Genomic DNA, 27,843 nt, shown 5'->3' on the forward strand with positions numbered 1-27,843 from the left:
GCCCCTGAAGGCAGACACAAGCCCACTGATGAAGGGCTGTGGGTGTCCCTAACTGGGTGGCAAGGGCTGTAGTGTGTCAGGCAAGCACAGGAAACCGTCCCCAGCCAGCTTCACCAGAGAATGGGCTTCTTAGAAGGGTGTGAGGAAGCTTGTCGACATGACAAAGGCAGGAGAAGCAGCCTAGAAAAGACGGACCTTGGACTTGGGGGTTCTGGCAGAAAGACCTGTTCCCCAGTCACAGTGTGCGCCGCTGCCCCCACAGATCAACTCCAGCAGTTTCCTTCCTCCTTCCACTGCGCACCCGCCAAGGCTGCAGCCCCAGGGGAAGGGATTCTCCAAAATGCTGTTCTGGAAGAAGAGAGAAGGGATGCCAAGGGGCCGGAAGCAAACCAGCACCCCACAATCAGGAGGCAGCCAGCTTCTTGCCTGTCTGGGGAGTGGTTTGCCGTCACGGAGAGGCAGGGTCAAACCGTGCAGGTGCAGGCAAGTCCCAGCTGGGCCCCAGGAAGCTCTGAGCACCTTGCTGCTGGGGACACTGGCCCTCTTGCTACCAGTCTCCCCGTGTTGGTACCACTGAGAACTTCCTGAGGACTCCTTGGCACAGCCCAACCAAAACCCTTACACAAAATTCCGAAGTCCCTGTCTGGCACTCAAGGCCTTTGTGGCCCTCCTCCCTGCACAGTCGGTCCTCCTCTGCTCCCCAGTGATGCCCCTGTCACTCCAGAATTACTCACTGAACCAGTGACACTCACTGTCTTCCGGTTTCCCGTCTTCCCCCGTCCAGGCCCTTCCCACACAGCAGCACGGTCAGACCTCGCCTCTCCAGGCCCTGCCGACACCCCCTCCCCCTTCTCCCAGCTCCCTCTGCTCCAGCCGCACTGGCCCCTTCCTCTCTCCTGAGGCAAGGCTCTCCTGCCTCAGGGCTGTTGCGCCTGCTCTTTGGCCCACCTTCCTCAATCTCATGGCCAAATCTGGACTTCTGGTCATTCAGGCTTCTCTTCAAATGTTAACTATCAAAAAGTCATGTCCCCACCAACCCATCCCCTGTTGACATGTTCTGACCTGTTACCCTGCTCTGTTGCCTTCATAGCACTCATCATTATCTGCACATCTCTCCACCCCGCCAAGAGAGCATGACACACCATGACGACAGCAGGGCCCTCAACAGGCTCAGCGCCGTGCCGTGTCTAGCAGAGGACCTGGCATTGAACAGGCCTCTCCATGGCTCTGATGGGGCCTCGTGCTCGCACCTCTCCTTGGCTGTGTGGACAGCTGGGTGGCACTTGCACTCCAAGCTGCCTTCAGTCCGCGTTCCTCAGAGCTAAAGCCATCCCTCCAGCTGGGATTCCCAGCATCACTGGAGCCTTGGCAGAGGGCACAGAAAGATTGCATCTGCCGCCGTCCTCCCTTCACACAAGGGGCATTTGCCTGCAGTCAGGCCTCCAGATCATGTTTGAACATTTCCTCTATCCCTAACTTCAGAATCACTGCATAACACGTGAATGGCTTTTCTTTAGCAGCGGCCCAGAGCGGGAGTGGGACCCGCCAGCTGGATAGATGGGCTCATAAAGGCTGGGCCACTGGCGGCAGCTGGAGCCACGGCTGTCCCTCGGGGAAGGCTGGGGAAGGGCTGTGAGTTATGCACGTGGGCCCCCGTGTTATGGCTCCTCTGCAGCCGGGCAGCCGCTGTTCCATAAATGGTGAACGTTCTAGGCTTGGTGGCGTTCCTATTTTATGCTTCACTACCTTAAGCGGCGTTGATGTCTGGTGTAAATTCTCCACATGAAAAATTAGGTAAATAACCATTAACAATGCCAGATAGGGGAATAAACAGTCTCCTCACAAGCAGGTGCTCACAGAGCCCTCCTTTCCACCTTCTAAGCACCTCTCACATTTGTCCCTGTGCTCCGCGCCCACTGCCCACCCCCAGCTCACTCGCTGGGGAAGTCCCACAGCCTCCCTGCAAGTGTCATGGTCAGCCTGTTCTCTTCCCTGCCAACAGTCAGCTTCCTCAATTCATATTCTGAGGGTCTGCTCAAAACTGAAGCCTAAGACCTACATGTTCAAGTTCAAATTCCTTGGCCTGGTTACAGAGGACATGAGTAGCAGGTTTCAGTTGCCCATCAATGCTTTCCCATCCCCCTTCTAGTTAACCAGGGGGGTGGCCCTGTGAGCCAGGCCAAACCAATCAGATCAGGCCCCCCTCCCCACCATGGGTTGCCCCTTGGGCATGGGTCCCAGAAGATTCCCTGGGGTTTCTGAGTGTGTGGGTCCTGGTGCTGGGAGGATGTAGAGTTGACCAGCTGGGGCCATCTTCTCCCCTGGGGGGAAAGGCTATCTGCAAGAGGGAAAAGAAGGAACCAAGGCCAGCCCAGCAGAGCCCAGGTAGCCAGGGAGGGACAGAAGCCTGCAGGGTGGAAGCCTGACCTGGGCTTCCTTGCACAGCTCTTCCTGCACATCTGTGAGCCCCGCCTCCCCCGCCACCCGGCCAGGGAGCTGATGGCTGTTTTGTTGTTTTTGCTTAAACTGGTATGAGCTTCGTTCCTATCACAACTGAGTCCCAGCCCACGTGGGGGTCAGGGCCTGCAGGATCTAGACACTTGCCACACCTTCCATCTCATCCTGTACCACTTCCCTCATCCTGGCCTCCTGCAGTCCCGCTCAGCTCTTCCCCTCTGCTTCCAGGCCCACTCTCCCTGTCTCCTCAGCAATTCCTGGGTGGCCTTCCAGATCCTGCTCTGGCCTCTACTTCCCTTGTCCCATCCTTCCACCATGTGATCATCTCGCATGGCTTCCACCACCTGCAGCATTCCCCATGACCAGTACACTGATCGCTGCTGACGTGTCGCGCTCTCCTCCGAGACTGCCCACTCCCCGAGGACTGGGGGCGTTCTGTTATCTCTCTGGTGCCCCGTAAGCTGCCTGTCCCAGAACAGTCTTGTAGGATGGAACCCTTAACCTGTGGGATCTGCCACTGTCTAGGGAGAAAGTGTCAGAATTGAGTTCAATTGTGAGACACCCAGCTGGTGTCACAGAATTGCTTGTTGTGGGGAAAGCCCCCTCAAACACACACACACACATACACAAACACATTTGGTGAGCAGAAGTGCTAGCAGTATTCAGAGCACTGTGTATAGTGTAAAGAAAAACCAGAGTGTTTTTCCCATACACTTGCTATTACAAATGATGCCATGATGGTCATCTGTGTACAGACATCCGTGCTCATCTTCCTGATATTCCCTTAGGGGGGACTTCCAGAAGTGGGATCACCAGACCCAAAGGTGTGTGTATTTAAGGTTGTTGATTTCTGTTCAAATTCTGCCAAGCCTAACTCCCGCCGTCAGGACATCCCACCCTCCTCGACGCCGAGCATGAGAGTTTTAAACGTCTTTGCTAATTTAGGGCATATCTTTGTTTTAACCTGCATTTTTTGGAGTATTAGTAAGATTGTACTTTTTTTTTTTTTACCTCATGGTCACTTGGTGTGATGAATGTTGTCAAAACTCAGATAACAGCAAAAACAATGTCCGCCAATTTGTGATCCTCGCAGCCAGTGGGGGACGGGGGCTCCTCCGAGCAGCTGTTGGAGTTCACCTGCCGTCTCCAGTCCAGGGCTGGGGAAAGTCGTCTTGGTCAAACACAAACAAAACAAACACGCTCATGGAGAGCCGGACGCCTGGGTCTCTTCGGGCCTGAAACCCTCTTCTGGAGAGTGCTGACCCCTGCGGGGTGGAGACACTGAGGGGCAGGAGCAGGGCTTCTCGGGGCCGGTGGAGGTTCTGTTTCCGCACTCGGGCACAGGTCACAGGGAGGGGTACGGCGGCAAATTCCTCAGGCTAGAAGATCCACGGAGCTCTCTGCAGGCAGGCTACACTTCAGTGAGGACGATGGCAGAAGTCCCCCCAAGACTCCCACTGCCCGGCAGAGGTCTGAGCTGAGCAAGCAGAGAGGGACCCTCCCCTGTGACCGCAGCCACGTCCACCTCTCTCCAGAGTCTGTAGATTGTGGCTGTCCTGACAGGCCCAGTCATGACAGAAAAGTATGTAACCATCACCCTAGTTACTCAGCTCAGTGACAGCAGCTGGCACTGTGGAGCGCTCTGCCGACGCACTGCCTCACAAACCCTCTGTGGTGAGGCCCGGCCGCTGTTCTGTTTGCCCGCTGGAGAGACACATGGTGACATTTCTTGCCCCAAACCACACAGCAATTAAGTGACGGGGCCAGGTGTGAATCCAGGCAGTCCACCTCAGAGTCCACGAGTCTCCACGTGGGTTGTGGGCCTGAATGTCCTTCTGGAGTCTTGCCCGCCTGCCTCTGCCACACACCTGGGCTGGAGCAGGCCCCTGCCTGGGTGCTCCTCGCCCTGTGTCTGCCTAGAGCCCGAGCTCAGGCCCCACAGAGGGCTTCCTCAGGGCACAGGCTCAATCAGTGGTCTCGATTCCAGGCCCAGCACAGCAAATGTGTGACTCCACGATGCTGCACACACATCAGCCCTTCCCTCTTCCAGCCTGGCTACGACCACCAAAAGCTGACTGAGAAGCTCAAATCCAGGGCCCGCACATAATGCCAGTATTTCACAGGGATAAAGAGGACCTCTCCAGGAGAAAGGATGCAGGACAGGAATGGGGCCTCGGCAAACTGGGGGAACTTCTCCAAGTCGGGATGCTCCACGTCAACCTGAGGAAAACACAAGTCACCTACCTGGTCTCCAGAGACAGGATGGGGTGGGGGAGAATCTGCCATGTCACACTGGGTCCCCCGCACGCCCACCTGGCTTGTGTTATGAAGAAGGTGCGTATCATGAGGATATAAGGCCTCTGACTCCTGTGGGGAATACAGCCGGATGTATTTCCTCCCAATCACCTGGGGAGAGAGTGACCCCATCAGTCAACTGATGCCCTCGCCTCCCCCCCGCTCCGCACTGCCTGCAGGTGCCTGAACCCAACATCCTCCCTCGCCTCTCTGTGCCTTTCCACATGCTGTTCCCTACACCTGGTCTGCTCCATCCCCGCCACACACCTGCTTACAATGCCAAGCTTGTTTTTCCTCCAAATATATTATGAATCAGTAACTTCTTTTCTGTAGTTAATAGGTAAGCACCTGGCCGTGGCAACGACTGTTTAAGTGCTCTATGTATATTAACTCTGATCCTCACAACTGCCCTGAGGTGCTTTGTTGTCAGCCCCATTTGACAGATGAGGAAACTGAGGTACAGAGAGGTTAAGCGAGTCGCCCATGTTCACAAAGCTTAGAGATGAGAGCTGGTGTTCACACCAGGCAGTCTGGCTCCCGGGCCTCAGCTCTCAGCCTCTCTACTGCCTCTGTGGACTGGTCTGCTTGGCTGGGAGCATGTTCTCATTTGTGGACCCCTCTGCCTACGAAAAATAAGGTGAATTTACAACAGATGCCCTCCCCATGCAGCAAACCCCCAGGCTCCTCTGTCTGGGTCTCATCAGACGGCTGAGAAGCCTCTCTGCACTTGGAGAGAGGGTCTGGCAGGCAGAAGCTGGCCTGGCTGAGGAATGGCACACAGGGGGAGGGCAGAGGAGAGGCAGCCCTAAGGGTGCCCACTCCATCCCAAGACGGTGCCCTGGCCCTGTTCTGCCCGAGGGAGGCGGCTGGGATCCCAGAGGATCCAGAAACCACTTCTGGAATCAGCCCCACTAGGGAGACGGCCCCAGCCCGAGGCCTGGGACCATTTCTGTCCACATCCCTGTCGGTGAGTCATTTGCCTGGTGTTTCAATGTAGATAATGTGGCCAGGCCACAGGCTGGACCAGGAGGCGGGGAAGCCGATGTTCGGCAGCAACTCCGACCTGGACTAGGAGGTTTTGCTGGGGGTCCTGATGCAGTGGGGAGACCGTGCCTTGGGGACCAAACCAGGCGTTAATGGTGATCTCGTCTTCCTCCCCATCGCCCAGGCAGCAGTAATCAGGGATGCTGATGTCTTGCTTCAGCTCCGGGATCTGTGAGTGTCAGAGCAGACATGGAAGGTTGAGACCAGGGTTGTGGGACACACCAGCCTAGAAGTCAACTGACCGTCTGACAGAAGGGCCAAATACACAGTCTTGTGTAATAATATGACTGTATCCACATTTTATTGTATAGAAGTCTAAAAATCAATTAAAAAATAAATATATAGTTACTAGGGAAGAATTATAATTTTATTTTCAGATTTATTTCCATGTCATATGCATTTTATATTTGTTCCCATTTTTAAAACCTGATACCACTATTTCGTACTTAAAAGTAAACCAGATTATGATTTTCTAAAGAGTTAAATATTTTAGAAAATCAAATTAAAGAAAAACAAGAAGAAGATGGATTGAGTATTCGTCACATCTCTGGAGGGGAAGAATTTTCAAAAGTTACTAACGGTAAAGAAATCACAATTGTACATTTTAAATAAGTTAATTAAGACTAATAAAGTAGGAACCTTATTTGAACTAACTGTGGTAAATGAGGGTTAATGTACGAAGTTCATACAAAATAATAAGGAAGACACTAAGATCTCAAAACATAAGTTACACAACTAATTAAAGGACAAAAACCAGAGAAGACCTAAAAATGAATTAGATATAAGGGTTTCAGTCCCATTAGCAAAGACATCTGAATTCATGTCATCATTTCCCGATAATCCAATTAGCAAACTGACAAAACAATAATGCCCAGTGGTGGTGAGGTTGCCGTGAAAGGAGCAGACTCACGCAGGGCTGCTGGTGGCATCAACAGGTAAAACTATGTAGATGGCAACGTGGCACCATGTAGAAGGCTTCAAAAGCGCTCAGCCTTGGACGCTGTTGGAAGTGAGCTGGTGCTCTGCTCCTGTCGGAGCACCCGGCCCTGTCCTGGCCTCCCGCCAAGCGCTGCCCTCCCTGGGCATTCCTGCTGAGCTCCCTGTGGGTGTCCCTGGCCTGGCCGAGACCACCCCAGTGAAGTCCCCCTGGATGCACCAGCTCATCCAACGAGATGTTTGGGTCCCAAATCTAAAAGTCTTCTTTGACGGCTCCCTTTCCCTCAACCTCCACACATCTACCCGTGTCAGGAGCCAGCAGTTCACACACCTCCTAAACCTCTGCACTTGCACGGACCTCAGCTCTCCCTGGACCTCCCAATGGTCTCCCTGCCTCCACATCTGCCCACCTCCAGTCCATCTCCAGAAAGTGGCCACCCGCGTCCTGGAAACACAGCCCTCCACTGTTTCCCACCACGTTAGGAAACCCATCCTTCCTCACCGAGCCCCGACCTCCCTCCTGGCCCCATCTGCCCTCCCCTTATGCACCCCGTGCTGAACTCATCTGCCCCTTGAAGGTGAAAGTTCACTCCTGTTGCTCTCCTGGCTGGCACCCCCCTGCTCTCGTCTCCTTGCATGGCTAGCCACTGCCATATGTTGCCTCCCTGAGAGACCTTCCCTAACCACTGAGCTAAACAGCTGGCTCTCCTACCCCAGCCAGCGACTTTTATTTTCTTTCAGGCACTCATCACCATCTGATGTGTCTGGTTTTCAGGTCCACTGGGCAGAGGAGCGAGGAGGTCTTCTCTGTCCCTGTACCAGGGCTGAGCCCTGGGCTTGGTGCAGAGGGGCCTACAAAGAAGGCCGCGTCGGGCAGGGTCCCCACCGCGCACGGTCGTGGTGGTCACAACCCAGCCACACGCCAAGCACGGAGCAGGGTGGGACGAGGGGAGGGGCGGAGAGAAAGCTGGATAGTTGCACTGCTCCTCCAGCACCAGCCCTCTTCCGCTCGTTTCAGCATCCTAACAAGACAGCTTGAAAATGCAGAACGCCATCTGATTCCTGCCACACTTCACTTTGTTCTCATTTTGTTTGCATTTAACAATAGCCTATTTTTTCTCCTTATACATACTCGTTATAGATGATCTGGAAACTGCAGAAAAAAGAAGGGAAAAAACCCCTCCTCGCCGCCCCCCCCCAACCCCCGACAATCACTGCTAATCTTTTGTGCCATTTCCTCCTGTCCTTTGTCAACACAGCCAAGACCATCCTGTCAATCAGCACGCATCCTGATTTTCTCAATTCCCACAAGCCAGGCTGTCCTGAGCGACCAGGAGCCCATGAGCTCCGTGTTGGACGGGTGGAGCCTGGGCCCTGGATGACAGGCGATTCTGATGCAGTGGCTCTGGGTGGGGCCTAGGATCGCGCCTGCACTTCTAAAATCTCCCAGGGACGCCAGTGCTGGTCCAGGGCGCTGCTCTGACGGTGTCTACTCAGGGGCTGATTTGTGCAAGACAAAGAGCCAGAGCAGCACTTCTACTCGCTGCAGCTTCCTCTCCCTTCCTGCCCCCGGGCACTCTGCCTGCAAGCACCCTGGCACTCCTGCTGGGCTCTTCCAAGAAAACCACCTGCCCCAAACCTCCCAGGGCTCCTTGCTGTCTTCCAGACAAATCTGAGTTCTTGGCCTGGCCTTCATGAACCTCCCCAGTTGGCCGCAGCCTCCCCGTTCTCCTCTTTGCTCTGCTCTTCTGAACAAACCCTCAAGGCTGTACATGGGGCTCGTTCCACTCTGCCCTCTGCGCCTCACTGGGAGTGTGTCCCCCTGCCTCCGGCCTCGTGGAGCCCCCTATTCCTCTCAGCTCCAGCCTGAGTCCCCCTCCTCTTTTGGTCTTCAACCCGTCTGTCCTGAGGGTCTTCCATCTGGCCAGCCAGGGCTGGGTACCCAGAGAAATCGAAACTGGCCCCTGCCAGAAGTGCACAGGCCCGGGCATGGGGAGCCAGCCTCACGAGTGGACAACTGAGATGTGGTAAGAACAGAACCAGGAGCTGCCCAGAGAACTGCCTCAGGGAAGCCAGTGACTCCCTCTTTCCACCACCCTCCCCTGGATCCCCAGAACCCATTCCTCAGTTCTGACCACATCTGGACCTCTGACTCCATCCCTTGGGGCCACCCTGATGCTTGTGGCCTCCTCATCCCCCTGCCCCAGTCCTGGGGCCCTGGACTTACCACACCAAGCCTCTCAGGCCTAGTGGCCTCGCCACCTCTCCTACTGCCCACTGGCGAGGAGGGAACAGGACAACGCTGAGGGCCGCTCCCTGCTCACTGCAGGGAGCAGCCCCAGCGGGAAGGACACGAGGCTGCCATGCCCTTTCCTGCCCTCGGCGGTCAGAGCCCAGGAAGGAGGGCAAGGGAAGGCGAGAGGGTGAACGACAGTGGAGCGCGGGCTCAGACTCACCTGGTCAAAGAGCTGGTGCTGAGCAAGGTACCCCACGTCCCTCGGCTAATGCACAGGAGAAGACCAGAACAACACAGAAAGGCTGGTGAGTCATGGCGGATACCCTCCACAGGCTGCTATTGTTTAGTTGGCCCTCAGGACCCGGTGTGCCCCACCCCAGCCCTGGGCTGCCACCCGGGAGGGCCCCCCAGTCCGTCCTGTGGGGTCCCCCTCCTCTGACCCAGGGGCTAACGCGATCAGCACCCTCTCGAGGACTGGGCTGATGGGGAGATTCAGGATCCAGTGCTGCTTCTGCCACTGAGGGGCCCCGACCGGGTCACCTGTGCCCCAGGGCTGTTTCCTCACATGAGAAATGAAGGGGCTGCACACACAGGAGGATTTACTAAAAATGGAATCATACTATATGTATTACTTTGAAATCTGCTTTTTTCACTTAATGATACATCATGCATGTCTCTTCAGGCCAGTATGTACATACTGACCATTCTTCTGCCGGAGACTTGTTTTATAGACAGGATCCATCATGAGGAATTCAACCACCCCCTGCTGGCGGACATTCAGGCTGTTTTGCCAGTGTTTCAATAAATAGCCTAATAATCTCGTCCTTAGATTTATGTGCTTCTAAAAGTAGAACTGAGTCAAGGAGTACGTGCACTTTTGATAGCATCTGCCAGGTTATTTTCCCAAAAGTTAAGCCATTTCTACTCTTACCAGCAATTAACGTGAGTGCTGATTTTCCTACATCTTTGCAGTGGAGGTTAGCATTCTGTGAAAATTTTTGCCAATCAGATGGGTGAAAAGATCCGTGCTTTACAAACTGGGCTCCACAGTGCCTGAGGGGCTCTCTGAAGACGGCTGAGGGCCACTGTAAGGGTCAGACTGGGGCGGAGCGGGTGGGACGCGGGCCCCCACTCCCCCAGCTCTGCCAGAGCCCAGTCGGCTTTGGTCTAGGGGCTTTATCTGAGGCTAAAACAGTGTTGAAGCAGACGACGGTTCCTCTCTAGGATTCCTTGAGGATGTCTCCATCTGTCCATCCCTCTCCTTCATTTCCTCTTCTGACAAACATTATTCTGAGTTTACAAAATGCCAGACCCTGTGCTATGCCCTGGGCACGGCCGGATCTGATGTGATCTCTGCCCTCACAGATGTTCTGGCCCAGAGGACACTGAGCACTTACCTTAACTCAGCACTGACCATGCTGTGCTATAGAGTTCGAGATGTTTTACTCTCACCACGACAGTACGAAATAGGTGTTAGTGACCTCTAACTAATCCCAACTAACCTTAGCCAACCAAAAGTCAGGGCACTGAGGATCCAAGAGGCTAGGTTACCAGCCCAGGCCACACAGCCAGCAATGGGCAGTGCTGGAGCCAATGCAGTTCAGCCTGAAACCAAAGCCCACCTTCCTGCCCACTCTGAAAACAGCCCCTGGTTACTCCCCTCTGCTCTGGGAACCAGGCTTCTTCCTGCAGGCAGAGGGAGATAGCACGAGACCTCTCCAGCCAGGTTTATTCCCACAGGCAAAGGTGAACGTGGCAACGTGGTGCATCTCTAGTCCACGGCTCCCTTTTCCAGGCCTCCGGGGGACAGAGAACTGAGTGGAAGCGAGGGGAGGGGAGGAGTGCAGGAGAAGCAGGATGGAACGGCGTCTGTGAGCACTGGTGGAGGAGGCCACTGATGGAGGAGGCCACGGCTTAGGGGAGCTACACTGAGTGCCTGTGGAGGAGGCTGGAAATTCGGGAGGGAAAGAGACGGGGGGCACTCTGGGTGGTCCCTCAGGAGTCCACAGTCACAACACAGGAGAAACAGTCAGCCAGCATGGTCACCGACCTGGACCCTTGGTCGCAGCAGCCCCATGACTGAATCTGATCAGAACTTTAGGGTGGCGGGGTCTGGGGCTGCCGTGGGGTGTGGGTTGTTGGGGAGTGTGCAGAAGAGTTGCAAACCACAGATGCTAAATTCTCACACCTTGTGAAGGATTCGGCTCTTGGGGCCAGGAAAGGTGGCTGGGACCATAGACGCTGGGTGGTCATCCTCTCCCGCTAAGGGTCTGTGCACCCACTTACAGGCTTCCATTGTTTCCAACCTATAGGAATGGTCAGGCACAATCTACATTCTCTGCCACCCTCGTCTCAGGAAGAGGAAGCCACCCACTGCCCTTGCTGTTAAGAATGTGAAATGAGGGGGCTGGCTCCGTGGCTGAGTGGTTAAGTTCGTGCGCTCTGCTGCAGCGGCCCAGGGTTCGGATCCTGGGCGTGCACATGGCACCGCTCGTCAGGCCACGTTGAGGCGGCATCCCACATCCCACAACTAGAAGGACCTGCAACTAAGATATACAACTATGTACAGGGGGGTTTGGGGAGATAAATCAGGAAAAAAAAAAAAAAAAGATTGGCAACAGTTGTTAGCCCGGGTGCCAATCTTTAAAATAAAAAAGAATGTGAAATGATAAAATGGTGCAGCTGCTTTGGAAAACAGTCTGGCAGTCCCGCAAAAGCTTAAACCCAGAGTTACCATCTGACCCAGCAGTGGCATTCCTAGGACATACCTAAGAGAAATGAAAACATGTGTCCACGCAAACACTCAGACCTGAATGTTCACACCAGCCAAAAAGTGGATACGACCCAGATGGCTATCAACTGATGGATTAAAAAATGTGGTATATCCATACAATGGAATATTATTCAGCCATAATAAGGCACAAAGTACAGAACTGATAAATGCTACAACATGGATGAACCTTTAAAACATTATGCTAAATGAAAGAATCCAGACACAGAAGGTCACATATTGTATGATTCCATTTATATGGAACGTCCAGAATTGGCAAATCCATAGAAACAGAAAGCAAATTAGTGGCTGCCTGGAGACAGGGGGAAGGGGGAATGGGAAGTGACTACTAATGAGTACGGGGTTTCTTTGGAAGTGATGAAAATGTTCTGGAATTAGATACTGCTGATGGTTTCACAAGCTTATGAATACACTAAAAAAATGCTGAACTGTACCGAAAAAAAGACCTGAAATGAGTCCCTCATGTCCTGCCCACCCACCGGCCTGCCTTGCTCACTCTGGTCAGCCTACTGACCACAAGTCCACAAAGAATGACTCCTCCTAAACCTCCCACTGCACCACATCGAGATTACTTGCCCAAATGTCATGTGTTCTCTCCCTCGTAAGTCAGAAAGGAATCAAATGACACACCTCGTCAACAATGTATTTGCTGATGAACTCATTGACCGTCATGAGTGTCTGGGACCACTCTTCATCCGTGTACCTGGAACCGACTTCCACTGGGACAGTCCGGCAGCCAGCCACTTCTTGGATATACTCCAAACTATCAGAAAAACAGGTATTGTCACTTTCATCATTTTTGGTAAGCCTTCTTGGGCGCTCTGCTAAATGTGCTTTACACTGGTTTCCTCCCATCGTCACAACCTTACGAGGCGGTCTGCTGTCTTCCCCCACTGCCTTGACGAGGAAACTGAGGCACAGAGAGGTGAGGTTACTTACCCTCCTGATGCCCTTTAGCTTTGCAGATAGATCCAGAAAATCTGGTTTGTTACAGTTCTTGCTGGGCAGCTCTAGTTCCCTGCTTGCCAACTTCTCTCTTTGCTCACCTTGTCACTAACCTCAAAAACCTTCTTGGAGCAAATGGTGAACAGTACAGTGGGTAATGAAGTGCCTGTATTCTGAACTCTGGTGGTCCAGGCCCTGCATGCTACAGACCAGGGGACCTTTAGCAAGTTACTTAACCTCTCTGCGCCCTTGTTTGCCATTTGTGAAATGGGGGTGATGACAGTGCCTGACCCATGGGAATCAGGGAGGATAAAGAGAAAGAAAACGCGTCAAGGGCCTTTCTTGGCACCTGGTATGTAGTAAAAATGTAACATGCCTGGTACGTAGCAAAACACACAATGAATGTTTGCTGGGGGGATGGTGCCTACAATTGGAATTCCTCCTCACACAAGTGTCAGCGGGGACCACTCCCTGCACAGAACCACCACCTTCCCGAGATACGCCTTCTCGTGTCCAAAACTACGCACAGCTGTGGCATTATGGCCACTGGCCAGGTGCCTGATCTGATGGCCCCACCACGAATCTGAGGAAGGACGAGAAGCAGATGTGAGGAGGGAGCAAACACAAGAGCCCATGGAGCCCCACGGAGAGGGGAGGCAGCTGTCCCTTGGGTTCGTATTTCAGGGCCCCTGAGAAAGTCCACAGAATTCCTAAGATCCTGCGAAACTGCATCATAGGCCTAACATGACACTGCCACTTAAGCACTCATTAAGCACTTAAGCACTAAGTGCTTAGGGCAAGCAAACTGTAGAGGGGAGGAATCTGATAACCTTTGGCCTAAATTCAGAGCAGAGTACTTCCAATTCTTGTTTACCCCCTGGCAATCCATCCTAGAGGCTGGCAGTGCAGTGCCCGTGAGGCTGCACTGACTGGGGAAGACGGGGAGGAATCCAGGGAGACTTCGAGAATGCTCAAGTGGGAAGAGGAGCCCCACCGCCCTCAGCAGCCACCCACCTCCACTTCTTCATGCACGGCCAGTGGTCGGCCACACCTTCCAGGATCACGGGCCTCTCCGGAACCAAGAAATGCTTCCTGAAATACTGCAGCGACGGACAGTGGAGCCGGGGCACTGTTCTCTCCGACTTCATATCTGGAATCGAAACATGCTCATTCCTTGCTTTCTGTTTAAAATCAAAACAAAACAAAATGGTAACAACCAGAGAAAGTCAAAATTTGAGGCATTCTACTAGGAATTTGCATCACTGCTAGGATTGCTTAGTATCATTAATAATAATAATAATAGTAAATTTTTTCAATCATTATTACTCCTGCTACCACTACTATTTACTCCTCATGATAGCAAGGTGTTTTTTTCCTTACTAGTTCATTTAAAATATTCTTCAATTATAAAAGTAATACACGGCTTTCACAGAAATTCTGCAATGGAAGAGAACTTACTATTCCCAACTCCACCATCTAACATAAAAGTATTCTCTCTCTACCATGTTTCTTTCCCATCTTTTACACATCCATACCTCTGATCCACTGGTAGTAATGTTCATGATGAATACGCAAGTCTGCCTCTTTCATCCAGTAACTTACCTAAAGCAGTTTCCACGTTCCTCGCAATGTCTTGTGAGTGGTTGCACCATAATTTACTTAACCATCTCCCCACTGAGTGACCTGCACAAGTTACTATCTCTGAGCCTCAGTTTCCTCATCTGTTAAACTAGGGAGACAAGATCTCAGGTGTGAAGGACCAGGACTCCCACCCAGCCCATGTCAGCCCCCTCTGCTCCCCACTGCTGGACCCCGACCAGTCCTTGACCTTTGCGCAGTGGCGGCGAACACGCTTTCCTGCAGGTGATGCACCAGGCCTCACCCTGGCCTTTTCTTTGCACTGTCACAGCCTCTACGGTGGGCCTTTACTTCCACATACTCCCTCCCCAAGAGGCCTGCCCCGACCACCCTATGTGAAGCTTTCCTGCCTTTCCCACCACCTCACTGGAATGTAGATCCAGGAGGACAAGGTCCAGGCCCTTCTGTACATCTGGGCCACAGCTAGCGCTCAATAAAGCTGCTGAGCAAAGCCCACCCTACAGGCTGGGGGAACGGAGGGGCCAAGACCCTTACTCAACTCAGGCAGTGCATGTCAGTGCGGGAACGTGAACCCAGGCAGGCTGATTGCAAAGCCTGAGCTCTCGCCCCCAGCTACACACACTACTTAACACCACCCACACCAGGAGCCCAGCGTGGGCATGAAGCCACCACTTCCCCTTGGGACAGATTTTGCTGGGAAAGGGCAGTGCAACCCCCGGGTCAAAGGGGACAGGTATCTGTCCCTTGATCTGCATGTCTGCCCTGCCCTCTAAAAGGTCAACTGACACACCATACCCTTGGCCCCCGGCACCCTTGGCAACAATGGGTATTGTACAAAACCTTGTTTGATAACTTCATAGCCAAAAATGGCTGCTTCACTGTTTTTGCATCATTTTTTGACCAGAGTGAGGTTGAACATCTTCCCACACGTTTAATAGATCCACTTCCTCCTTGTGAACAGACTTTCCCAGAGGAGCGTAGTGAGGGCTGCGTGTCAGCTCTGGGCTTTGAAGCCTTCGCAATGTCGGCCTCAGTGTCTGTCGGGTTTTTTGGGCACGTGCACTTAGGTACCAGTAAGGACACATGTGGGTATCTCAAGGGCAGACCGATCAGCCCCGTGAACAGAAGAAAGCTAGTTCTAGCATCTCACTCCAACTCAGTAGCACAGAGACAGGCAGCCAGAAAAGGGGGTGACGCCTCGACCAGCTGACCAAGGGAAAGCTCAAAGAGCTGGGCTACAGCGGGCTGCAGCTCTCGCCCACACGATCCCTTTGACTGTTTCTCAGGAGCCACAAAGCTTCCACCCTCCCTCTCTCCCAAAAGGGTACTACTTTTGCAGAAACTGGAAAAAAAAAAAACTGAGAAAAGAAACTGAGCTGTTCCATTTCCAAATCAATGGAGATGCTACTTTCAGCCAGAGGTCGGCAGGCCACAAGGCCTCACCCCAGGGGAGAGATGACTCGTTACTTCTAGAAAAACAGGCGTGTTGGATTATGTTAGGTGTGGTCAGTAACCATCCCACCCAGATACCTTTGTGCTGGGCTGCTCCTGGGTTGGGCCTTGGGCAGGCCTTTTTCTCGAGAGAAGGTGAGTCTGGAGGATGGCAGCGACTTTAATGAGGATGTCCCCAAGAATGGCTGCCCCCATCAGCAGGCCCATGTCACAGACTTTCAGGGCTGCGGCCACAGTGGTAGCATCCTCTGATGCCTCGCACAGACACGCAGCTTTCAGAAGGCAGCCAAAGGCATAAACCCGACGCCAGTCTTTGTCCACGTCTTGCCAAGGCCCTGTGTTGAGTTTCTCCCAGGAGTAGTCGAGGACTGCCTCGCTGGTCTGCAGACACTCATTCCTTCGGCCCCCGTAGAAGAGCTCAGTGGCTTCCTGTAGCAGCATCACTACGCTCCTCTCCACCTTCTCACTGAGGTCCAACTTCAGTTCTTCTTTAGTGCGGGGCAGGAGTGCCAGGAGGGCCTCCCACAGAGCACCCGCTCCCGCCAGGGGGTCTCGGTTGATATCTTCTGCCATCGGCTCAGTCTGATGAGTACTGGTGGAGGAAGAAATAAAAGTTACAGCAAAATACCATGTTGTACACCTAAATATGTATAATTGTAGATTTTTATAAAATAAAACTCAGGGGAGGGGAGAAGCTAGATCTGTGATGATATCCAGTGGCTCAAATGACAACCACTCAGATTTAAAACATATATAAAGTACTTTCCTAAAAAAAAAACCAAGGGGCCGGCCCCAAGGCCAAGTGGTTAAGTTTGTGCGCTCTGCTTCGGCGGCCCAGGGTTTCACCCGTTGGGATCCTGGGCTTCGTCAGGCCATGCTGAGGAGGCATCCCACATGCCACAACTAGAAGGACCCACAACTAAAATATACAACTATGTACTGGGGGGCTTTGGGGAGAAGGAGGAAAAAAAAATAACAAAATCTAAAAAAAAAAGAAAAGAGAGTGAGACCACGCACAGAGACTTGGGCCTAAGTTCCCACAGCTCCCGATACTTGTCCTCTGTAACACACATCTCATCCATAATGATTCTTCAACAAAGGTCTTCTCTACTGGGCATAACCTCTGCAGGGGCCCCCGTCTGAGGTCGCCACTGTATCTTCAGGGCCTGGCCCAAGAAGACTATTGCCTCCTTGGTTGTGATGCCCTGATGAAGCAAGCAGCCAACGTGGCCCACATGGCAAAGAATGGAGGATGGCTTAAGCCAACAGTAAGCTAAGAACTCAGGCCCTCAGTCCAACAGCCCTCCAGGAACTGAATTCTGCCAACAACCACAGGAGTTCAGACCCTTGTCCTGTTGAGCCTTCAGATGAGAACTTGGTCCTGACTGACACCATAACTGGAGCCGTGTGAAAGATCCTGATGCATAGGACCCAGCTAAGCCACACCGAGACTCTTGACCCACAGAAACTGAGATGATAAATGTGTGTTGTTTTAAGCCACTAAGTTTATGGTGATTTGTTACGCAGCAATAGATAACTAATAAACACCCCTATCCAGATTTCCTGGACACCCTGGGACTCAACTATAATTTACACAAAAGACCAGGAGGAGAAAGCATGGCTTCCTTTAGCTCTAATGTGTATGAAGAAGTCAGCAGTAGATAGGAAAGCAAAGATATATTAAGAACACTAGAAATATGTTTTTGAAAGTAGGCTGGATAATCTCATCCCTATCTCTGGGCTCCATTTTATTTTATTTATTTATTTTTTTAGGAAGATGAGCCCTGAGCTAACATTTGCTGCCAATCCTCCTCTTTTTGCTGAGGAAGATTGGCCCTGAGCTAACATCCATGCCCATCTTCCTCTACTTTATATGTGGGACACCTGCCACAGCATGGCTTGACAAGCGGTGCCATGTCCACACCCAGGATCCGAACCGGCAAACCCCGGGTCGCCAAATGTGCGAACTTAACCTCTGTGCCACCAGACTGGCCCCCAGGCTCCATTTTAGCTCATTTTCCCCCTAGCTCAGGAATGACAATAACAGCGGTCAGAATACTGAAAACATTACATGGATTATCTCATTTAATCCTCACAATGACCCTATGAAGCTGAGAACATGCTTAAAAAGCGTTTACTGTAAGCCAGGAATGCTCTAAGCACTTTATGCATCACTCTTTTAATTCTTACAGAAACTCCCACATTATTATCATCCCCATTTTACAGATAAGGAAAGCAAAGTAGAGAAGTTAAATGATTTGCCCAAAGCAATTCAGCTAGTAAGAGGTGGAGCAGAGATTTAAAACTCCGGCAGTCTGGAGGCAGGCCTGATGGCCTAGTGGTTACAGGTTGGCGTGCTCTCTTCGGCAGCCCAGGTTTGGTTCTGGGGCATGGAACCACACCACTGTCTGTCAGCAGCCATGCTGTGGTGGCGGCTCACACAGAAGAACTAGAATATACAACCATGTCCTGGGGCTTTGGGAGGGGAAAAAAAAAGAGAGAGAGGGGAAGATTGGCAACAGATGTTAGCTCAGAGTGAAGCTTTCCCAGCAATCAAACAAAAACTCAGGCAGTCTGGCCCTCAAATCCCTGATCTTATAGATGAAGGAACTGAGCCACAAGATCTCAAGACAGCATGAGACGAAGCTGGACATACGGGCTGCTTTATTCTCAAGAAAACTCTGAGGAAGGAGTTATTATTCCCATTCTACAAAAGAGAAAACCCTATCACTTCATATAAGGAAAGGACATGGCTTTCTCATTTGTTACTTTTTTGAAGTACCTCTTCCAAGGCCTGTCCTAAAGTGAAAGCAGTAATTTAGAGTTGTTCTCTGTTCTACAGTCTACAGCATGATTTCCCAACCATTCCCCTTCCTTTAATTTTACTTGTTCCTCACAATGTTGTGAAGTGGATAGAGATGTATGTGGTCATTTTCCCCACAACCCGCGCCCCCCATTTTGCTGATGAAGAAACTAGTTGGACCGTTGTATCCTAGCTTAGTCCCTGGTTCCCAGTTGGCTCAGTGAATGATGGGACTCAGAGGGCCCGAGTGGCCTGGCCTAGCCTGCCAGGATGATTTCTATCTCGAGCTCCCTAAGGTCTTGTGTTGGCTTCATTAACAGCCTTCTTAGAGAGCTTCATGGTCCAACCTTTCAGCGTGGTCTCATCCACTAGCCACGCACAAAACAGCACGTGCACCCATCCACTGGCCTCCCAGGGTGGCTTCACGGCCCCTCCTCTCAGAGTGACTCACACGTCTCATAAAGCAACATTGAGAAGTCTCATCTCAAGCGTCCAAAAGACCTCAGAGGCCTTATATCCTGGTTTCTCACGAGGGCCTATGAAAAGGCCTCCCAGAAGACCACTATTCGCCTTACTATAAAAATGGCTTCCACTAGGGCCTTACGTGCCAGCTTTGTAAATTGGTCTCTTAGTGGCCTTAGAAACAGCCTCCCAGAGGGTTTTAAATGGGCTATAAACTATAAAGGTTCCCAGGGATGCAGATTATGGACTTTGTAAACTGGCCTCTCAGGGTGACCCTACAAACCAGCCCCACACAGAGCTCACAAAGGCCTTGCAAAGCCCACCTGGAAAGGCGGCCTCGTGTGCTGCTTCACAAAATGGCCTCCCAGGGTGGTCTCATGTTTGGTCTTCACAAACCAGCCTCCTAAGGTAGCCTATGTGCTGCTTTGCAAACTGGCCTTGGAGATGGCCTCATGCAGATGGCCACGTGAAATAGCCTTCTGGGAGAGACGGCCTCAAGTTGGCTGTACAAGGAACATTTTTAATCCAGAGTTCCCCGGTGAATGGCCTTATAAAAAGGCCTTCACAGATGCTCAGTTGACACTGCACGACACAGTCTTCCAGACGTGGGAGCTTCAGGAGAGCGGTGAGTTCCCGGTTTCAAAATGGTTTTTCAGATTGCCTCTGTATTGGCCACTTAAAATGGCCTCTCAAAGGGCCTCACGATTGGATCTTAAGACACTAGCCTCCCAGAGGGCTTCATGTTGGCAGCATGAAGCATTACAGGCTGAGGTGGCATGCTGGCCATGACCCATCAGAGTAATCTCACGGCCTGGTTCCACAGGCTTCCAAGAACCTTTCGTGATTTGGCCTTTTAAATAGTTGCCCTCTTGGGGCTGGCCCCGTGGCCGAGTGGTTAAGTTCGCGCGCTCCACTGCAGGCGGCCCAGTGTTTCGTTGGTTCGAATCCTGGGCGCGGACATGGCACTGCTCATCAAACCACGCTGAGGCAGCATCCCACATACCACAACTAGAAGAACCCACAACGAAGAATATACAACTATGTACCGGGGGCTTTGGGGAGAAAAAGGAAAAAATAAAATCTTTAAAAAAAAAAAAAAATCTTATAATAAATAGTTGCCCTCTAACAGCCTTCGGGGGAGGAGCCACATCCCACCATACCAAACAGTCTCCCCAAGTGGCCTCAGGAGCTGTTTCAAAAACAGGCTCCCTTACAATATTGGGCCCTTGTCTGAGGCCAAGGTGAACCTCAGACCTCGTCTTACATTTGCAAACCAATCTTCCATGGTGTCTTTATAGCGCCAGGAAAGACGTGTTTGTTTCATCCATCAACCCTCCCGGAAGCAGCTCCACGCCAGTCCCTGTCAGCCAGGAGAAGTGGCCTCGGGGGAGGCAGGGCCTTCTCCGGGCAGGGTGGAACACCTTCCTGCCGGCTGTACGAAGCTGTCTTCCAGGGAAGCTGGCCTCACGTGGGCTGTAAGCAGCGGCCTTCACACAACCGACGACGTCATACGGCCTTCCAGTGAAGGCCAGGGATGGGCAGGCAACATGGAACTGCCTTTCTAGACGGCCTCACGGCCTGGCTTCCAGCATTCCCTGTGCATCGGCCCGACAAAAAGTCTTCCTGATAACTGTCTCAAGTGATTTCCAGAGGCAGGCATGAGCCCGCGCAGCCTTGTGGCCTGGCTTTATTGATTGGTTTCCCAGAGTTCCTCACTGAATTGCCTGTTATAAAAGGTTGTAGTGAACGAACAGCCGTCTAGAGGAAGGAGTCGAGGTATAAACTGTGTGGAACAGCCTCTCAGAGCGGTACTGTTGCCTGGTCTTGAACCTGGCCTGACGGAGCCCCATCAAAGGGCACAAGCAGGCCGTGTAAGCAGCCTTCTGGAGCTCAGGTATAGGTGAGCTAACTAGAGAACTGATCATACAAACCAGGATGCTATATATAGGCCTTTTTTTTTTTCCGTGGTGAAGTATAACTTTTTCTTTTTCAAGTTTTTTATTCTCATCATTTTCTCCAATGTCTGTTCTTCACTGTTTGGAACTTTCATTCCTGCACAAGTTGAATACTGGGAGTGCCGTGAGTGGCTTTCAGGGCTTACATATACATATAAAATATTTAATAACACAGAATATTTATTATGACTGGAGAAGTCATAAACTGGGGTTATTCCATGCCAATTGAGACCTATGGTCCCCCTAATTATAGGCCACATGAAAAAGCCTGAGTGGCCTTGTAGCCTCACTCTTAAAGTCAGCCTCCTAGAGCTCGACCAGGTATTGGCCTTAAACGACCTCTTGTTGGTCACAGGCTTTTTCTGAAGGGAGTGAGGGTGGAGGTGTCAGGTACAGACACAGCCTGAGCGGTCTTGTGTCCTGGCTTTGTAAACTGACCTTCTGGAGCGCCATATGTACTGGCCTCATGACACGGCACAGCTTCCAGGGAAGGTCAGCATGAAACAGCCTTTCCCAGTGGCCTGTCTTGGCTGCTTACATCAAGTCCCGTTTCTTGGTGTATGAAATGATCTTCCTGGAAAGGGGGTCAGACAAAGGTGGCGTGAGCCAACCTCTCCGCATTGCCTCTGTCTTGGCTTTCTACATCAGTCCACGTGAACTTCACAAAGGCTTCCTGTCGGTCATGTCACACACAGAGGAGCCAAGTACAGGCGGTTGTGCAACACGCAGAGCAGAACAGACAGGTCCTGACTCAGCTCATCCTCCGGAAGCTGGCCCGCCCGCGGCTAGCTGTTGGGAGACAGCACAAGTGGGCTCCTGCTGGTGTAAGGATAAAGCCATCCTGGAAGCCACCACAGTCATCCCAGAAGTCTCTTCCATTATCTTAAAAACCAAGTGCACCTCCTGGAGTAGCCATTCAATGGGCTGGGCAAAACGGCTCTCCTGAGGGTCTCATGCCGATTCCCGGAGGGTCTCAGGGTGGCTGCCCTCTGGAGACAGCCATCCTGGGAGCCCCACGCTGCGCACGAGGGCCTTCCACAGGTGGCTTCAAGGATGTATCCGCCTCTATCTGACAACTCTGTATTCTTCAATTTTATGTTATTGTAGCAGGATTCCACAAAAACTGGGCAAAACGAGAGGCTCATCCAACTTTCCAGAAAGGCGTGGGAAGCCCCGGGAGCCCACCTCGCGGGGGCCAGCGCAGTGTGGGACCCGGCAGCGCCTGGCCCGGGGCTTGCTGTCGTCCCGCTGAGCAGGACTTTCCTCGCCGGCGGCGCCGGGGCTCGGAGGGAACTCCATCGAGTCAGCCCTCCCTTCCTCCAGGCGACCCAGCACAGGCCGCACGGGGCCCCTCGGGAGCGGCGGGCTCCTCCGACCGCACACCAACCCTCCAGGCCAAGGCCTCACACCCCGTCCCTCCCCGCCGCCTGCCCCGGGGCTTCATTTCTCGCGGCTCATATTCGGGACCCGATGGCTTAAGCGTTTCCAGTCGGCCTAGCTCCAGGACAATGACAAAAGCCGGCTGGCCGCGGAGAGACAGGCAGCAGCCACCTGCCCATTCACTCACAGCGGAAACAAACAGCTACGCAAGCGCGCTAGAATTGTATTAAGGCGACACAAGAACTGCGCAGGCGCACAACAGCCTGGCCTCACGCATGCGCAACACAAATTACTGCGTGAGAGGAGCACTACGCACGCGTCGGACCTACCTTCTGTCCCTGGCCGCGCACTAGAGTTGAGAGCAGCTAAAGGGCAATCTCAGAGCGCATGCGCCGGCTCTATTCTCCCTTCCCAGGTCCCCGCGGTGTTGCTGCTTTGAAGAGCCGCCGCGGGGCTTTCCAAAGCGCACGCGCGAGGCCGTCCTTTAGTCCTTCTCGCCTTAAGAGAACGCTTGTGCCGTGCCTCCCTCCGCTTCTAAGGAGCCAGAGGGCCCGCCCCCTCCGGTTGCTCTGGCTGACCTGTCTCGCGTGTGGGCGGTGTCGAGTCGGCCGGGGACGGCCACGACTTGTTCCTTTCCGTTCGAACACTGCGGCGTTCTGCTGCTCGGTGACAGAGGCTTGCACGAGGAGTATCGATCACTCCCGGCTCGTCTGATCTCGAGGCAGGGCCGAGAGGAGCGCCGAGTGATCGATGCCGTGGCGCCGCCCCGCCGCGTCCTGAAGGCGGGAGGGCGGAGGCGCGGGCTTTTCCCTCGGGCTCTCCGCGCGGGTGCCGGTTCCTGCTGCGGCGGCCTCGTGTGCTGCGCAGCTTCGGGCCCGCCGGTTCATCTAGTCCCCGCAGCTCACATGATCAGTCTGCCTGATGTAGAGGGGCCCCTTAGGGAAGTCAGGTGGGCCAGAGCCCGACCCTGGGGACAGCCACAGGTGCTGAGCCTGCGCGGCTGCGGGCGACACAGCCCTGGGCTCCGGGCGCCCGTGGGTCCGGGGCGCACCCTCGGGAGCGCGGGGCGGGCCATTCTGCCCTCGCTGGGCTTGGAGTCTGGGTAGAAGAGGTGGGCGAGTTCGTTTGCTGGTATTACAGAAAAATTATTCCGGACGCTTGTTAGAGACGGCGAGTGGCCTTATCCAGGGGGCTGGTGCAGTTGGGGCTCTGCTGTGGGGGTGAGAGAGGGCCTCAACTCGGAGTACAACGATCTTGGCCAAACGCACCCAGCAGGATTCTTGCTAAAATTCGTCTAGGCTGGCCAAGGCCGAGCCCAAGGGCGAGGCCCCGTCAGCAAGGGACTCGAAGAGCCTAGGCAGTTAGGTCGGGGAGAGTCGCCAGCTATGCGTCAGCCGTGGTCTGGGCTGCTTGCACCCCTCGGTCCTATTTAATTCTCTCAACAGCCCTATGAGGTGGAGGTTGTGATGTCTTATTTACAGACAAGGAGACTGTCAAGGTGCTAAGCCAGCGCCAAACGAAACGCCCTAAATAAACTCAGCCTTCTGCTCAAGGATCTCACAGGTAAATGGGATGCACGAATGTGCTGAGTATTTACCACACGCCTGGCACTTTCAAAGCACTTGAAAAGTATTAAAATTGTAGATAACTTATCGTGATTATCATCTCCAGTTGAGTGGTGACAATGAGTTTTAAGTGAGCCCTGTGCTCCCGGAAAACGGTGAAGGTTAACGGAAGTCCCCTCACCCTTCTGTGTTCTAGAAATCAGGTTCCTGCAAAGAACCGCCCTTCCCGGCGTGACTTAGATGAGACTCATGGAGGGCCCCCTTGTTACCTATGACAAGGCCGTCACAGACCCTCCAAGTTCCCATTCTTTGCCTCGTATATAATTAGCTGAATTGCTTGTCCCCACTGATCAATTGGAACAAAATTAACCAAAGTTTGGTTAAATTCTCCCCTTTCTCCAGGCATCTGAAGTTGGCCCACCCTCAGCCTGAGCCAGCAGACAGCCCCTCCTGAGAATAGGCTGGCCTCAGGGTAAGACATTCTCTGACCTACTGGCCCAGGGTGCCACCCTTTCGTCCTGCCACCCAGTTCTTTCTGGCCTTGTTTTCTCCTCACTATAGAAGAAAGAATCTTTTTGCCTGACCTTTAAGACGCTTGCAGACCTTATGGTCACAGGATTCTCTCTGTGGCGATAGTCCTCTTCTCCCCTTGCAATCTTCCTTTCAAACAGAAGTCTCCCCTGACAAACCCTTAAGGCCGGTTTTGCTTTTTATTCGACAGTGGGCAGACAGAGACTACAGTAGGTGGGCGCTTGGCGTCTAGGAGCCCAGACAGGCCCCACAGCAAGGGCCAAAGGAGATTCGAACCCAGGAGCCCCTGATTCTCTTCCACAATGGCCAGGAATAGGGCTCTGGCCCTTCACAGTGAGTAGGGAGCGCTGCCAGCCAGGCAGAGACAAACACCCCTTTTGCCAGCTTGTTTGTGTTTTCAGAACGGGCTTGTTGAGATGAATTACAGGTGCAGGTGAAATGTTTTCATAAAAGAAGAGAACCGCAGCCTTTCGCCGTGGGGTTTCTCTTCCTGGAGGCTCGTTGCCAGTTCCTCCACCTCCCCTCCTTGCCGGCAGCCTTGGAATTGGCCACTGAGCTGGCAGACCCGTTTGAGTGCTGCAGAAGGCGCCGGACAAACCAAGAAAAGGTGTCGTTTATGTCCACATTCATGATTTTTCTCCATTTGACCAGGAGCCTATCATTTAAATATATCCAAGTGTGCTGGGAACATTTTGGCTTAATTATCACATTTATGTAAAAAACACACATACAAACAAAACTCCCAACTGGAAAACAACATTTAGCTTGGCCGCAGAAGAGAGGTTTAATTGACTCCAATTGCTTAAAGGTGGTGTGAAAACGTCCCACATACTGGCTCTTCCAGCGATTCACTGGGTGACCTAGGGCTGGTCACTTACGTGTTCTGTGCCTTCATTCCACTTCGGCATGTGACTTTCACCAGCTCAGCAAGGAACTAGTGAGCCTAAAATGACCTTAAAAGACTAGGAAGAAAAAACAAAGTATTTTGTTGAGTAGATTCCACTGGCATGGAAACCAAAAGTCCCTGACGTGAAGTCAGGCAGCTTGGGACACTTCCTGCCTCTCTGAGCCTCACATCTCCTTCATGAAATGGGTATGAGAACCTACGCCCCAAGGTGGTGGTGAGGATTAATGAGACAGCTGCACATCTCAAGCTGTACCCCGTATTCTCTTGTCTCTCCCAGAATCCGTATGTTCCAGCCTACTGGCAGAGGTCCGCCTTCCACAGGACCCTGTCCAAGGGTCCCCTGGGCTAGTGTGGAACTTCTTGGAATAAGAGGTTCTTGGCCGCCACCCCTGGAGAGTTTGATTCAGCAGTTCTGGAGACAGGTGCAGGATTCTGCATTTTCGCTAGCTTTCCAGAAGGTAACTACATTTTGAGAAAGGCAGCCCTGGGGCTTACAGATGTCTGGGGAGGCTGGTGGGGCAGGTGGTAGAGAGTTCTGGAAGCCGCATAAAGCTGACCCAGAGCCTCACGGCTGGGCTGGGTCCCGTCTCCTGCTACTGCACAGGCCCCTCTCCAGCAGTATTTCTTTGCGTTCTCACACAGGGCCACTGCCCAGCCCAAAGATCCTGGTCAGGACAGGCTCAAGCCTTGCTCCCTTATAGATGAAACACTACTAGCCTCCCTCCCTCAGGAGATTTTCTCTTTTAAGCCCTTGAAAGACAAACGATCTTGTTTGATTGCTTTGCCCCAATAATACGACCTGTCAGCCTCCACTCATTCATTCAACGATATATGTCAAGCACTGTGCCCGGTATTGGCGTAATAATGACCCACAAGACAACCGTTTCCCTTTTTTCATTCACTGATTCATTTGTACTGCAAATATTTTCTTTTCTTTTTTCCTTCTTCTTCTCCCCAAATCCCCCTATCCAATACGTAGTTGTATATTCTGGTTGTAGGTCCTTCTAGCTGTGGCATGTGGGATGCCACCTCAGCATGGCCTGATGAGCAGTGCCATGTCCGTGCCTGGGATCCGAACCGGCAAAACCCTGGACTGCCGAAGTGGAACACAGGAACTTAACCACTCGGCCACGGGGCTGGCCCCTGTTATGCAAATATGTGTTGAGCATATATTCCATGCAGGCATTAGGCTAAATGCTTGTATCAGTTATCTGTTACCACAAACAATGCTGCATAACCAACCGGCCTCAAACTCAATAGCTTAAAACAATAGGACTACAGAACAGCTGGGCGGATTGCTCATCTGCGTCGGACTCTGTTGATCTTCTTGGCGCTAGCTCATGTGAAGATGGCCTGGCTCATGTGTCTGGTGGTTAGCTGGTAGTTGGCCGGGGCAGTGGAGACAGCTGGTCTGGTAGTCACTCATCACCCAGCAGGCTAGCCTGGGCTTGGTCACATGACCCTGGCAGGATTCCAAGAGAGGGCACAGGATCGGCCGGGCTCTTGAGGCCGAGGCTCCTAAGTGGCACAGATTGCTTCTATTGGCTAAATCGAGTCACATTCTGTTGGCCCAGAAACTATGGTGCCAGATGTGTGTGGGGTGTTTTACACAGTGATAAGCTGACATCTTAGCAGGGACCTGAAGGAAGTGAGAGATTAAGTCCTGTGGTCACCTGCAGGAAGAGAGTTCCGAGGCAGAAGGAATAGCACAGAGGCCAGAGTGGCTGGAGCCGGAGAGCAAAGAGGGGGAAGGAACAGCCAAGTCAGAGAAAAAAGTGGGGGCCAAAGTGTGGAGGGCCTTGCCAGCTGTCATGAGGACGTGGGCTTTTACTGGGAGTGAAAGAGGAGCCCTGGGAGGGTTTTGGACAGAGGAGTGACATGATTCGAGTGTTATGATCTGGCTGAGGTTTTATTTGCTCACAGTCTGAAGGAGAAGCCAGACAATTAAAGGAGTGATGAATAGCAATAACTGTGAGGAGAGTCGTGGTAGGAGAAATACAGGGAGCCACGAGCACATGGCACAGGTTCAGGTCAAAGATGAGGAGGAATGTGCCAGGTTTTTAAAAGTGGCCACAGACCCTTGCTCTCCTCCCATTGAGAGTGCGTGCCCCTCTTCTCGTTTCTGGCAGGCTTGTGACTGCTTTGACCGATGGAATATAGCAGGAGTGACACTATGGGACTCCTGGGGCTGGGCCTTAGAAAGTGGTGCAGCTTCTGCTTTGTTCACTGGAACTCTCAGGAGCCTGGAGCTGCCATGTCAGAAGTCTGACCATCCTGAGGCCTGGTCTTTGAGTCATCCAAACCCAGGCCCTGGGCACTTGAGTGAATGAACCTTCAGAAGATTCTGGCCCCAGCCAAATGAGTCTTCTCAGCTGTCTCCACCACGCCATTCCCACCCCACAGAATCTGCAAGCATGATGTCATGATTATTGTATGCTACTAAGCTTTAGAGTAGCTCAGCATCCAATAACTGGAAAAAGAGTAA

General features: G+C 52.6%; 1 protein-coding gene across 8 annotated transcripts; it reads right to left on the minus strand.

Moving 5' to 3' along the window:
• Positions 1–111: 111 nt before the first annotated feature.
• KDM8 (lysine demethylase 8) lies at positions 112–23,637 on the minus strand. Of its 8 annotated transcripts, XR_011424306.1 has the most exons (9): positions 22,934–23,605; positions 15,834–16,347; positions 13,719–13,885; positions 12,390–12,522; positions 9,189–9,233; positions 5,816–5,965; positions 4,771–4,863; positions 3,469–4,677; positions 112–348 (listed from the first exon to the last, which is right to left on the minus strand). XR_011424306.1 is itself a non-coding variant. In XM_005598830.4 (8 exons), exons 2-8 carry the CDS (start codon positions 16,326–16,328, stop codon positions 4,513–4,515), a joined length of 1,248 nt encoding a protein of 415 aa, XP_005598887.2. In that variant the 5' UTR covers positions 16,329–16,347; positions 22,685–23,637; the 3' UTR covers positions 3,089–4,512. The 8 variants fall into 8 exon arrangements, 7 of the variants coding, with proteins under 7 accessions (XP_005598887.2, XP_005598888.2, XP_014585532.2 ...); XM_005598830.4 differs by lacking the exon at positions 112–348 and having other exon boundaries at positions 3,089–4,677; positions 22,685–23,637; XM_005598831.4 differs by lacking the exon at positions 112–348 and having other exon boundaries at positions 3,089–4,677.
• Between the last annotated feature and the right edge of the window lie 4,206 nt (positions 23,638–27,843).

The sequence above is a fragment of the Equus caballus genome, chromosome 13 (genome assembly GCF_041296265.1).
Source record: "Equus caballus isolate H_3958 breed thoroughbred chromosome 13, TB-T2T, whole genome shotgun sequence".
NCBI lineage: Eukaryota > Metazoa > Chordata > Mammalia > Perissodactyla > Equidae > Equus > Equus caballus.

Coding starts and splice junctions, on each gene's coding strand:
- KDM8 (XM_005598830.4), bottom strand. CDS start 16,328: ATGGCAGAAGATATCAACCGAGACCCCCTGGCGGGAGCGGGTGCTCTG. Junction 9,234..12,389: donor GCAAATACATTGTTGACGAG/GTGTGTCATTTG, acceptor CCTGTGCATTAG/CCGAGGGACGTGGGGTACCT. Junction 4,678..4,770: donor TTCTTCATAACACAAGCCAG/GTGGGCGTGCGG, acceptor TGTTTTCCTCAG/GTTGACGTGGAGCATCCCGA.